Source organism: Capricornis sumatraensis, chromosome 3 (genome assembly GCF_032405125.1).
Source record: "Capricornis sumatraensis isolate serow.1 chromosome 3, serow.2, whole genome shotgun sequence".
In the NCBI taxonomy this organism is placed as follows: domain Eukaryota; kingdom Metazoa; phylum Chordata; class Mammalia; order Artiodactyla; family Bovidae; genus Capricornis; species Capricornis sumatraensis.
Genome location: NC_091071.1, coordinates 136,146,080 through 136,160,448, shown reverse-complemented (window position 1 = coordinate 136,160,448; position 14,369 = coordinate 136,146,080). Strand labels below are relative to the sequence as shown.

Sequence of the window (14,369 nt, the reverse complement as noted above, 5' to 3'; positions counted from 1 at the left end):
TGGAGTTTAGCTAATATCGAGTATTGGTTCCTTAGTTGTGACTCGTGGACCAGAAAGTTATAACATGTTAATGAGGTAAACTGGGTGCTAGGTATGTAGGGACTCGGTCCTAGCTTTGCAACTTTTCTGTAAATCTATAACTGTTCTAAAATAAAATGTTTATTAAATTGGGAGGAAGAAACCTCTGTGGCAGTGGATTAGGAAAGGCCAAGTAAGAAGACTGTATCACAAGTGGGGTTATAGATAATGGAATAAGAAGAAGATTGAGAAAAAAGATGTATATTTAAAAAATGTATGCTACACTTAATTTGGGTGCTTCCAAAGGTATTTTATGAAGTGATACAGTGCCTTTTCCCACTCCAGAGTCATCTGTCTGTATATTAAGTATTAGGAAGACTTCTAAGTGTAAATTGCAAAGTCATATACATTCATGTGAAGAGAGCTCAAGAAGCTACATGTTCCAGCCTCTTGTCTTAAAGGTTGCTGTCTTTTAATCTACTCTAGATTACCCTATTCTACTCAGATATTAAATTAAACTATTAAGAAAATAGTTGGTTTTATCCTCTATTGCCTATATTTTTTACCCTGAAGATATTGTCTTAAATTTATCTAAAGGAGTTTGTGGCTATTATCTTTGCAGGATTTTGATTAATTTGGCTGGACTTATTTAATACTGCAGTCTAATCATATCGTCTTCTCACAGAGAAGCGAGACTAGCTTTAACATTGGATTCTCCGACCAGATGCCAGACATTGGACTGAGTGCTCCCATAAGGTTACCTCACCTGACTTGGTGTCCAGCGAAATTATCTTTTTAGTTCCTTCACCATAGATGTCAGTCAGATTCCACTGTATCCTCAGCCATTCCCAGGGCCCTTGAAGATGTCTTTGTGCCCTTCAGGAAGCCAGCCTGTGGCACAACTGCTTCAGTGTGGTGCCAACACCCGAAACCCTAGGAAACACACTTCTCACTTGGCAGTCAAATTCTCAGTATTGTTCATTGCTGGGATAAAAGCAGTAATCATCATGTATAGATCTGAATTCATAAGTGAGAAGTCTCTGAGATGGCCTGGAGCCAGGGTTATGTAAAAAGATGGATTCTCAATGTGAAAAGATCAATTCTCAAATGTAATGAAGATATGTTTTTAAAAAAACCACTCTTCTATTCATGGTTCATTAATTTTCTTACTTGCTAGGAGTTCTTACAAGATAGGTTGTCAGGATACCAATAATGTTACATGAACGTTTTGTGGTAATTATCAGTTTCTCCTGATGAGCAGTTTAAAAGGAATTGAGATCTCCTATTTGCCCTAGGGTGAGAGAGGTTTTCTAGTGGAAAACAAGGGCTGTGTCTGTGTGAAATGGGTCAGGTAAAAGTAACTTGCCATTCTGCATCCTGTCTAATCTAGAGTGAAAGCTTTATACAAATGTACACATTTATACTGTCATAATACTTATTCAATCTGACTTTTGAAATGTTTCAAACAGAATCTCAGTCCAATCACTCCAATCAGTCTGACAGTGGAGTGTCTGACACCCAGCCGGCAGGACACGTCCGTTCCCAGAGCATGGTGAGCTCCATCTTCTCTGAGGCCTGGAAGCGAGGCACGCAGCTGGAAGAGTCCAGCAAGGTAATGCGCTCAGGTCAGGGTAGAGGGAACGCCTCTCTCTAGTGTTCTGGGGGGGCGTAAGGGGGGGAGCGTAGTGCTCTTTTATTCCTTCATTAGGAATCTTTCTTGGCCTTATCTCAGTATTCTTTCTTTGCTTCTCAGAAATGGATATTTATGAATTGGCTCTGATGATCTAAGATCTCAAAAAAAACAACAACACCTAGCAGTTTTATCAGTGGCTCAGAATTTTAAGAAATAACAACATCTCCCCCTTGCCTCTCTTAATTTGGATGGAGCAACAACACCCTCTAGTGCCAATGCCTTGCTGTTATTCCAGAGAAACTGCTAAGAGTTGATTGTTACTTTATTGGCTCTTAACTTATTCAGACTCCTTTTCTTTTATGCTTTTTGGCATTTCTTTGCACATTGGGTGAATTTTTCTCAATTTACAGTTTATGTGGAAGACTAAATTCCCATTAATCCCCTTAAAATATTGGACCCCCAAGCCTTGCATAGAAGGTTGTTCATTGACGCTGAAGGACAAGTATAATTATTGCAAGGCTGCTTAGAAACAGAGAGGCTCTTTGGCTCACCATATTGCGCTGTCTCTGATGTCCTGTGGGCCGTGGTGGCCCCGCCCTGCCACTCTCAGCGGCGCAGGCACATGCCGAGGCGAGGAGCAGGAGCTTGCCCGGTCTGGCCATTCTGTTTTCATCCAAAAATCATTTTGATTTTTGTTTTTCTTCTCTGAATTACTTATACAATACATTCAGCGAGAGTTAAATGGATATTTCCCCTCAATTTATTCCTTTATTTCCATATATGATTGATTAACTGGACTTGGGGAGAGTAGAGGAGTCATAGGTAGCCCAATGTGGGGTGGAACACCTTCTCTTAGGAATAAATATTTGAGAATTGGTGCTAATAACCTAAATTCTCAAGACAGTGACAGTTTAACCCCCTTACCAGAGGCTCAGACTTTTAAGGAATTTTTTTCCTTCCCATATTTAATCAGTTTGAGTGGAACACCACTATCTGGTGCTGATATTCCATATATATTGTGGAGAAGCTGCGCTTACAAAATTCAGGTGCCTAAAGAAAAGTCCTTTACCTTACCGAACTTAATGGTGTCATCCACATGTATTTTAAATGGTGAAACTAGCCAACTGTTGGGAGAAAGGCCAAGGGAAGCAAAGGGCCCAAATGGTCTGTGATCAAGCAGCAGAGTACCTCGTGGCACACAGCTTCAGAAAGACCATGAACTCTGCCGCGCAGCAGTGACACTGAGCTTGAGTCTTGACCCCCTGTATGTTTCTTCTCCTTGTTACCACAGTCTCAGGTGCCAAATGAGAAGGCCAGCACAGCTAAGGTCTCCACCCCTGCAGCAGCCAAGACAGGGTCAAGTTAAGGTCAGGGGCTGTTCTTTGGAAGCACATTAACCTGGGTGACTCCTGTAACCAGATCTTGCAAACTAATGCTTTTATTTTGATGTGCAGTTATTAAAGGAACATGTGAATGACCTGATGGGCACTAGAACTCAGCACTGTCATGAGCCTTCTAGACTACTAACCTAAGTATTCCCAGTGCTAATTAGATGTCATTCAGAATTGGAAACAGATGGTTTATTTGGATCCTCACAGTTTGTTCAAAGAGCCCAAAAGATATACCCAGAGTCACTAAGCCGAGAGTCCTTCCTCTGCTTTAGGAAGCACTTGAACCACATTCCTGCATGAGTAGCTCTATAAAATAAATGACTGGGTGTGGTCCTTTGGGCCATGCCAAGAGTGCTCAGATGGGCCAGTCAGTAGGTTGTTGGCAAACTCTAGCTCCTGTGTCTTGATACATTTCCTTTAGCCTTCCAAAGTTTCCTCTCATTTTCTTCTGGCTTTTTCTGTATGGTATTTTTACGATCTTTAGCTGTAACGTTTATGAAGCATTTCTTTATGTATTTTCCAGTAAAACAAATGTAAAGAATACCCCCCCTTTACCTGCATTGCTGGACTTCTGTGCATGTTGGATGCAAGTGTCTCACACGAACACGAGTGTGTGTGTCAAGCTCATTCATTGCTGTGTGACTGTGCACGCCTGCTGAACATTCTCATACTCATACCGCTCACTAGCATCAAAAAGCCATCCTCATTCTTCAGGAGGCCCTCCAGCAGCTCTCCTAAACCCAGTTATGGCATCTGCTTGATGTGGATGCAGTCCTGGACTGAAAGGTGAACTCCGGTCATCACATCTCCCTCTGCCACAGTCCGGGGGCGGTCCCCTGCTCAGAGGCCCTGGTGCTCACCCCGGGGCAGGGTGTGTGAAAACCACAGGTCAGAAAGCAGAGGGCATCATCCAGACAGATTGCTACAGGAAATTATCTCCAGGTAGTTAAGAAGTTTAGGCATTCGAGAAGGCTGTTAGGTAAACAGATTTTCTCCGTGCCCTTGTTACCCGGGGAGTGGGGCTTTAGCCTTCCTGCCATTGTCCATCTTCACCATCACCAGCTGCTGCACCCTTTCATGCATGTCTCTGATTCCTTGCTTTTTAGTTTACCAGTCAAATCTTAACCTCTGTAACTGTTTTCTTTATTGTGTTTTCTCTCTCCCAACCTCCCTTTTATACTCCTTTTAGGCCAGAATGGAGTCTGTGAATCGACCCTACACTTCACTCATTCCCCCTTTATCCCCACAGCCCAAGCTAGTCACCCCCTACACGGCCTCACAGCCTTCACCACCCCTCCCGCCCCCGCCCCCACCCCCTCCGCCTCCCCCACCCCCTCCGCCGCCCCCGCCCCCGCCCCTGCCCAGCCAGTCCGCCCCGTCTGCGGGCTCCGCAGCCACAATGTTTGTCAAGTACAGCACAATAACCAGGCTGCAGAACGCCTCTCAGCATTCGGGAGCCCTGTTTAAGCCTCCCCCCGCATCAGGGATGCAGCCCTCGACCTCACTGTCAGTGAAGCCTCAGATTCTGGTACCCCCCAATGGAGTGGTGCCTCCCCCGCCGCCCCCGCCCCCACCCCCCACTCCCGGCTCGGCTATGGCCCAGCTGAAGCCCGCCCCCTGCACCCCGTCCCTGCCGCAGTTCAGTCCCCCACCTCCTCCACTGAAGATTCATCACATCCAACATGGTACGCAGACAGCTCCTCCAGCGCCCCCACCTCCTCCTCCCGTCCCTGCCCCCGTCCCTCCCCAGGCCCCCCCCAAGCCCCTTGTGACCTTGCCCCCCCCAGCGAGCACCAAGACTGTGCCACCCGCAGTGACACAATCGTTGCCACCCACACCTACTCCGCCAGTCCCCCCAGTAAAAAAGCAGCCGGTTCTTCCTGTGTCTCACGTTCCACCCTCTCCCCCTGTTCCTCCGGGTCCGGTGCCCCCGCCCACGCTACCCAAGCAGCAGAGCTTCAGCGTAAAACCACCCCCCTCCCCCCTGTCCCCTGCGCCCTCCGTGGTGAAGCAGATAGCCAGCCAGTTCCCCCCACCTCCAGCCCCACCTCCCGCCGAGGGGCCGCCCTTAAAGCCTGCCTCGGTCAGCCTCGCCCCACAGTCCCCCCCTGCCGTGAAAGCAAAGCCCAAGTGGCAGCCCAGCTCCGTCCCTGTCCCTTCTCCGGACTTCCCCCCTCCTCCCCCAGAGAGCAGCCTGGTGTTTCCTCCTCCGCCGCCACCACCACCCACCCCGGCCCCGCCGCCGCCGCCGCCGCCGCCACCGCCGCCAGCCACACCCACAGCGGCTCCTGCCCCCACCCCCGACAAAAGCAGCTCTCCCGGCAAAAAGAGCAGTAAAACCTGCAGCCCCGGGGGAAAGAAACCGCCCCCGACCCCGCAGCGCAACTCCAGCATTAAGTCCAGCAGCTGTGCAGAGCACCCTGAGCCCAAGAAACCCTCAGTGGACAGTCTAATCAGCAAGTTCGCATCGCCAGCCGAACCCTCGGGGTCTCCTGGTAAGGAGACCCCACCACCTCCAGCAGCGCCCCCCAAGCCAGGAAAACTCCATCTTTCCGGAGTTAACCTTCCCGGGGTGCTCCAGCAAGGATGCCTGTCCGCGAAGGTGGCTGCGCTGAGTGGGCGCGGCAAGGACTCGGCGGTGGAGTTCCCTTCTCCTCCGTCCGATTCTGACTTCCCACCCCCTCCGCCGGAAACCGAGCTTCCTCTGCCCCCCATCGACATCCCAGCAGTGTTCTCAGGAAGCACCTCTCCAAAAGTGGCCGTTGTTAACCCGCAGCCGCAGCTCTGGTCCAAAACGTCGGTGAAGAAGGCCCCTCCGCCCACGCGACCCAAACGGAACGATAGCACCCGCCTCACTCAAGCCGAGATCTCGGAGCAGCCAGCCACGGCCGCAGTCGTGCCGCAAGTGCCCACCTCGCCCAAATCCAGCCTTAGTGTCCAGCCTGGCTTCCTGGCTGACCTCAACAGGACACTGCAGCGCAAGTCCATCACCCGGCACGGCTCGCTCTCCTCCTCCCGCGTGTCGAGAGCGGAACCCACAGCCACCATGGATGACATGGCATTGCCCCCGCCACCCCCTGAACTGCTTTCTGAGCAGCAGAAAGCCGCTTACGGAGGCAGTCATATATCAGGCTATGCAACGTTGCGGAGAGGACCGCCTCCCGCTCCCCCCAAGAGAGACCAGAACACCAAGCTCTCAAGAGATTGGTAGCTACCTTAGGATTTTATTTTCATGCAATGTGTAATCAGTTCTACAATCAGCTCACCTGATCATCTGTGAATGCAGGTGTTCAGAGCCTCCTGGTATGTCGTTGTTATTCAGGTAGTGTTCAGCTCTGTGTGTGTACACATGTGCGGGTACACACACAGCTATACATATATAGATAGGTAGCGTGTGTATGTATATATATATGTATACATATATCTATATGTATATATATAGCTGAAAGTGATTCTATTTATTCTTTCTCCTAATCTGGAAATGAGTTTTGTGTATTTTAGGTGGCAGCGGCATGGAAGGGGATATATGTCTTGTCCCTTATGATTTTTGTTATCTATCATTTGGGTTGGACCAAAAACTTCAGACTTTAGAAGATATTTTATAAATGTCCATGTGCGGCCTTTCTGTGCATGTTGTGTATTACATATTAAGGATAGATGTATAATGTGCTATTTCTCAGTTTGAGAAGACAACCAGAATGTTTGGTGTATCTATGGGGCTTTTGTGTTTTTTCCCCCAGTTGGCTGAAGTTAGAACTGCTTGACACTTCATTTCTCTACATACAGGGGCACTTTAATTAGGAATCAGTTTCATAGAATGGGTCATCGTGCAGTGTGGGGAAGTTTTCAGATACTATCAGTGTGTGGTTGTGCATAGAAAACAGTATCCACGTGGTGTAACTAAACCATTCTAGCTGCAGCGCTGCTGTCGCAACCCCACCGGGATCTAGAGCGTGCTCTGTCACAGGTAAGCTCGTTGCCTGTGTCACGTGGGTAATCTAGTGCTGTTACCCTGTAGTTCTTTCTGTACTGTTGGGATCCTTTCCTTGAGCTTATGAAGCTCCATCAAGTTTGGTTTCACGATCCTTGCTTTATTGTAAGAGACTATCCAACATGATACCCTCAGAATGCTCTGTCCCTGTGTGTCTTTGGGTCACCAGTTACCTCCTTATAGTGTGTGCTGTGAGTGGGTGTTGATATTAGATATCCATAGACAGCTGCTATATAAGATACTCACATCCTTTGTCCATTATGTTGCATCATTACGAAAAACAAAATCACCTTCTGAAATGCGTTTGGTTTTTTTTTTTGTATTGCTCTTTGAAGGGATGGATTAGAAAAGAGAAAACTGGCCCCTGTGCAGCTGTCATTAGGTTTTTTGTAGCTGGTAATGTGGCATACAAAGAATTCACTTAAGTTTGGGACTATCACGGAGGGGGGAAAATGAGTGTTTCGACGATTTCATCCATAGTGACCAGAGCACAATAGGGTCCTTGCTTGTTGTAGCCCGGTTGTAGAGATTTGTCCAAGTGACCAGGTATTCTGACGGAGTCTGTAGTCCAAGGACAGTAGGTGACATTACATGCTATGCATATGCAGGTTGGTGTAACATGGAACATTGCTCTAATGACACACTATGATTCCATAGGCTTCACACTGTACTTCTGGATGTTTCATTTTCCCTGGTATTTGAGAAATGTGTACTGACTTAGCAATTTGTGATGATAAATTGACCGTTAGGCCAACGTTAGAACTGCTCTTAAACAGATTAAAAAGTACCTCCCCAGCAGTGATAAGTCAGCACACCTTGTAATGAACATCTGTGGCTGTTGTGAATAGGGATCACCAGTGTAACTGCCAAAGTGTTCGATCCTGTCTGTAAGGAAAAAGTGATGTCCATAAAGTGGGACAGAGATGGTAAATAATTCAAGAGTTAGCAAGACTGTGCTGTGTACACAGGATTTCTCACTCTGCAACAAAGTACTGCATCAGAGAAAGTGGAACCCCCCCACACACTGTCACATCTCCAGGATGTGATTGTATACTCGTTTATAGAGCAATAAGAATATATACCAGTGTGCATTTGTTATAGCCCTACTTCTTTAAAAGATACTTTTTTAGATCTTTTTCAGTTCACCAGGTTTTATGTGCTTGATATTCTCATGGTTATGAAGTGACCTTTACCACACCTATGTTGTTCATTTAAGCATGCACTGCGATTTGAGTACATTTGAGCAACACTGCCAGGCGCCACTGTGACTCATGAATGAAGTGATTCCCCAGTCTTCTGCCCACAGCTTTATCTTCTAAGGATCACCCTTATTTGTGAGATAGAGGACTTTTAAGACTCTGAATCCAATGGTGTAAACATTCATCACTAGGGTTTTTTATTGTGCTGGTGGTCTTTTATGTAAGGATGGACAGCTCTCCCTGAGGGAAGAAATCACGTTTCCTGTCTTCCTTCACTCCTGATTTGAGCTGTAAGATCCAACCTTTTTTTTCAGCGGGGGATTTCCTGGGCCTTCTTGCTTGTGTCAGTCCTGACGGCAGCCATCCTGAACCGATGCTGCTTCTAGTGTATCATTTTCCTGAAAGAGCAGATACCCTTTAGAACACCAGGGACACCGAGGAGAACACAGCCAGGGAGAGGAACTGTGTCAGTGGCTTTGTGACTATTTAACAACAGTCTGTTGCCCTTCACATTTTTCCAGAGACAAAGGCTATTAACTTTTTTTTTTTTCTCTTTACGTGAAACAACTGAATCAAAAAAAACCAAAATGATACTTTAAATATACTTCTAGTGTTTTACTCCCTGGGTTGTTTGTTTTTTAATTGGGATTTTTGTTGGGATGCGGTTTGGAGACTCCTGTTATCTAGGCTCTCCTCTTCCCTGGTGTGTTCAAGAAAAACACTGCCAGACGACACTGGTACTGTGCCTTCTTCCACTGCCTCCTGCTCAGCTCCTCTAACCCAGCAGGGCTTCTCCAGGTCAAGGAAGAAAGTCTTGTCAGTTGGCTTGGCTGTACTGAAAAATGAATAGTATCCTGCTGTTGAGCGCAGTGCAGACAGGTGCCTGTTAAGAGCTAGTGACTTGCTAATTAGTGACATCCTTAACTTGTACCACAAAATTTCAAAATTGGATCCAACCTATGCTTAAAGTTTTGGCAACAACTCTGAAGGGCAGCAAAGCCTATTCTGTTGAAACATTAAGTTCATAGTTATGTTAGATTATTCTATATTGAAGCTTGGCTTTTATTACCCAAATACATTTTTCCCTTAGCTGCTGTAGAATTCTGCTCTTGGAAAAAGTAACTACTCTTAAGGTTTACAGGTACCCACTTCACTGTAAATTGGGTGTTTTTTATTTCTGGGGCTTTTTAAGATAAGATTGCTGATTCTTCAGAAGTTACAGGAAACAGTTTTCATCAGAACATCTCAGAGGAATGTCCCACAGACTGTCCCACAGTCCTCGGACATCAAGGTGCTCCTGCCCCCTGCCGGCATAGCCTGCTAAGGAAGGGCTGCGAACTATCTTGGCAGTCCCATCTCCATGTAAGTTTACTTGCCACTAAAAGCAGTCTAAGGAGATCAAAAAGGTAAACAGAATTGGGGGGATCATGAAGAATAATTCCAGTAGGTTAGCAACTCTGAGGTCAAGGTTAATAGGAGCTGTGCATCCAGTTAAGAGTTTCATAAGCTGCTATTCTGGAGAATACAACTGCTAATAAGTTCATGTCAAGGATGTTAGGCTATAAGGAGCCTGAAAAAAAACTTCAGGTAATAGTCGGATTGATTTGACTATCAGGCCACCAACAGAACCCCTTGTCCCTCTTTTTCCCGCAGTTAAAAGCAATTTGTTACAAACACAAGGTGATTTTAAACAAATTCTTTTCCTAGTTTCTATATTACCAAACTGTTTCATGTAGGTTTTACGTAGTTAACTTTAGAACTAACAATTTGTAACTTATGTAATCTGATAACCTCACAGATTTTGTTTAAACCAATTAAAACTGTATGATCCTATGTGATTATAGGTGTAATGACTTCCTTTAAATAATTTGGAATTGTACATTTCTAAGAGGATGTTTATTTCTAAAAATCATTTTCGGTTGCAAGAACCTTTTGGCACTTGAAGTTTTGTTTTATACACTTCACATTATTTACATATAGCAAGTTATTCCTGACCCTATAGGAATGTTTGCCCACTCACAAAGTTGAGATTTGATCCATGGAGAGATGCAAGTAGTACAGAATTAAGATTTATTTTCCTTTAAAAATTGAATGGAAGACTATTCTCTCTTTACTAGTCTCCCTCAAAGTAAACAAGTGTTCAGTTCTTAATTGTGCCCTTAGAAGGTCTATATGTATAAGAAATCAAAAATTTAGCTGTAGAGTACACTTGCTAAGTAAAAATAAGCTAAACACAATATACTTGATAAACATTTAAAGGAAACTGGTTTGCTCTTTGCTTGTTGAAGTAGAAACCGTTTAGAAAACATCTGCTATATTTCCCAGTGCCTTGAACTCTCTTGGAGGAACAGCATAAAAAAATTTAACAAGCAAACTTTGAGGTGCTAATGAAAGAAGGAAGGTGTTTCTAGTTTGTGCAGAAACAGAAAAAGTGACTGACTGTCTCACAAGAGATGGCTTCATCTACCTAATCAAGGTCTGGCTGCTTTCTACCAAAGACATTTAGAGAAGAGAGTCAGGTCAGGGTGATGGTGAATACTACATGTTTAAAAGATGGCCAAGTTCAGAACGAATGTTGAACATGGATGGCTATTAATACCAAGCTCATAATTGAAGCCTCAACCTCTTCTTAAGCAGAACATGCTTGTGGCACTTAAACAAAATCTGCATTCTGCAAACTGTCCATTGTTTGTTTATTGTAACCTAATACCAAAAACTGCCATTTTTCATGATTACCACCTCCTATATTTCTCTCTACTTGTAAATAATTTCTCCTAGGGGAAAAAAAAAGCATTAACTGGAATGTTTCAAATGACTTTGCTTAATTTTATTGTCAGCCACTAGTGAACTTTTATAGAAATGTACATTTAGAATATCAGCTTGTGTCAATGTCATAAAAGCATTGTTTACTGTTTTAAAGAAAAATTGCACATTTAACTGAGATTGCTCCCTTTCTTCCCATTTCTTTTTTAAAAAAAGGAGTAAAGGCTCAAGCTAACATCCAGGCTGTGGGAGCTTTGCCATAAATATATACAGTGTAGGAATATACCTTTTTAAAGCATGAAAAAGGCAAAAGGAACTGCATTAAAAGTACAGGATAGAGGACATTCAGATGATTATGCACAGCTCGGTAAAGATGAAGTGACAGTTTTTCTTTCAGCTTTGTTGCTATTATTTTCTTCTACTTAAAATGTACACTCATTTCATTATGTGCCTTGCTCCCTGATTGTGCTAACCCTATATACAGATATATATATATATGAGAGAGAGATTCAGTACTACTGATGATGTTTTTATTCTACTGCTGGATTAAGTTATTTTCCAAGTTACTTTATTCTTGCCAAGTTACTGTCAGTAAACTATTGTAATGGCTTAGGACAGTAGTCATGCGGTCAGTGTAATTTACGTGTTTCCATTATGTCAACTTATCCAGTCCTTAATAAAAAGAATACATAGATTCATTTAAACATCTGAACTGTACTGGACTGTTTGTGGATCGGCACCATAAGAACCTGGTTTTGCTGTTTATGTTGAAATACCCAAGACAGATTGCAACACGCACATAGAGCGTAAACTAATTTGATGTGTTCGACTGAAAATAACAAGATTTTTCCCCCTTTAAACAACAGTTAGGTAAGAGCTTTTTGTTTGGAAGCCTTGGTATCACAATCATGTGTTGACTGCTGTGTCAAGGTGTATGTAAATGTGGATTTGAATGTATTTACAATCATGTTACAAAAACAGAAGGTTTCCTTATATTAAAAGAACTGTATGTATTTGGTGAAAAGTAATCAAAACTTCAGGTTCATTTACAACAAAAATAAGGACAAAGCAGAGCAACAGGGAAGGATTTTCTGACACACTTAACTTCAGTTCGGTGGCTCAGTCGTGTCCAACTCTTTGGGACGCCATGGACTGCAGCAGGCCAGCACTTGTAACTTACCACCTAGTGATAAGGATTCTGGGCTTTCACTGGTATGGCTCGGGTTCACTCCCTGGTCAGGGAACTGAGATGCCACATGGCACGGCCAAAAAGGGTACTTGCAGAAATACGTTCACAAGACATTCGGATATACCTTGTAGGATTTTATTTAGGCCAAGTTCTTAGTACACAGCAACAATTAATTCCAAATACAGTTTCAAAATTAAAAAGTGAAATGTCCCCCCAACTTATCTGGAGGTGGTTTAATGGCACACACAAGAAACATTACTGGCAAGAGATGCTCCCTCAGGTTTTCCTACATCGTTTTTACTGAAGGCGTAACCCCAACCCTCCCTCTGGGAGCTGTAAGCACAACTGGCCAGATCACAAATTGTTTACATTCTTTTCTGTAAACTATTTTGTTAAGAAAAAGATGCATGGACACAAAATATGGTAAAAACTGCTTTTCCATAGAATTCTAAAGTTTGCAAAAGACGTTTCCATTTTAATGTGAAAATAAGCTTTTTGTCTGCTTTTTGTTTGATTTTTTACAAAAAAACCTCAAGATATTTAGCAAGGATCATTTATACACAGGCCCTGTCATTTTATTTGTCAATTTTTTTTTTAAGTATGAGATTCTCAAATCAGAACAAAGCTCAGCACAAAATAAACTTAAGGTAATGAGCGCGTTGCCTCCATTCAAGAACTGTTTTCTAAGGCTCTCAGATAAGGCTGTGCTGCTCCTTCCAGTGCTGAGACACTGTACCATTTTAGCTACATACACCTAATGAAAAAGACCAGTTGTACCGAGTGTAGTTTCAAAAGGGTTAAAATGAAGATTACTTTTACTAATTAAGGCTGCACTCAATACACTCCTTTAAACAACACTTTGAATTGTATTAATTGAAACATAGTGTTAACTTTTCAAGTATCTTCCTGAAGACATCAAGTAGAACTTTAAAATAAACATATAACACAGTTAAGACAGTTGCAGAAAGAATACCAGGTGCTGAGTCAGGGATTCTACTGTTGTTAACTAGCTGTTACCTGAAATGAAACATCTAACCTCATCAGTAAAATGAGACTGAACTAAAATTTCTGAAATTTCATCTAGCTCCAAAACTCTTAAGTAAATCATGTGAGGGAAATTATCACCTTAACACTGATCAGGAGTTTCTGGCCAAAGAAGTTCAGAAGCAAACAGATGAGAAGTGATGCAGATCCCCATTCTTTTCCAAGATGTATCAAGCACCTGCTAGCTCCTCCATCAAAGCCTTTTCAGAGAGAGAGGTGGCCTTCAGGTCATGCCATGGCTCTCTCCAGAGAGGAAGAAAGGTAGTGAAAGAAAAAGTACCAGTTCTTAATGCAGAATGGTCGCCTGCTAGAAGAAAGGGAGCATGAAAGGGTAGAAGCACACTACCGTCGTCGTCATGCCTCGGAAAAACCCTGGTGGTCGTGAGACTGCTGAGGGGCACAGCTGCAGCACAGAGGCCTCTGTGAAGACAGGAAGGCCTCTCTGGCTGGGTAGTGAGCAGCAGGAGGGGATGAGCAGGGAGGAAAACGCCTCACCAGTGACTCTTAGGAACACAGCAAAAGCAGCAGGTCCTTAACGCTGCGCGAGGAATAGCAGGGCCCCCGGGAAGGAAGCAAGCAAGTCGGCAAAAGACGGGAAGCACTAGACCAGACACCTTAAAGGATTCTTCTGTATGTCAAACAACAGGCTCAATCTCTCAAATCTAGATTGACAAGATTTTGGTTTTCAATTTATTGCCTAGGTCATAAGGTCAACAAGAAAAGTATGCTTTTGTTGAAATCCCCATGGCCTGTCCAATAGTAATACTTTTAAAAAGGGAACAACTTTTACGTCACAGCTCTCCCTCTTTTTTTTTTTTTTAAAGGCAAAAGTGAGTGGACACAAGTCAAAAACACTTCAAGAGGAAATGGACCTCCTCTAGCCCAAAAAAATGGTTGCTTACTGGTCAGATTTTATACCTGAATCACCTTTGCCACAATATTACGCAGCATGTAAAATTTCTGCACTCGCTTAGAATTCCTACCAACCATCTTATTTAAAAATGGGGTGAACTTACAATAAAACAAATACTACCCTCAGACTATTAATAACATGCAGCCTATGAAATATTAAAAGTCCCCAATGACTCAGCCTGGCCCATCATCATGACACAGTATCCTTCCAAAACAATATGTAGAATTT

General features: G+C 43.8%; 1 protein-coding gene across 1 annotated transcript in view; it reads left to right on the top strand.

Annotated features, from left to right (window-relative positions):
* The window catches only part of RAPH1 (Ras association (RalGDS/AF-6) and pleckstrin homology domains 1), a 94,767-nt gene extending 91,750 nt beyond the window's left edge, over window positions 1-3,017 (top strand). Inside the window, exons 15-16 of the mRNA XM_068968975.1 lie at window positions 1,488-1,630; window positions 2,943-3,017. Of these exons, the coding sequence (XP_068825076.1) occupies window positions 1,488-1,630; window positions 2,943-3,017 (218 nt within the window). The remainder of the gene's footprint in view (window positions 1-1,487; window positions 1,631-2,942) is intronic.
* Window positions 3,018-14,369: the final 11,352 nt, after the last annotated feature.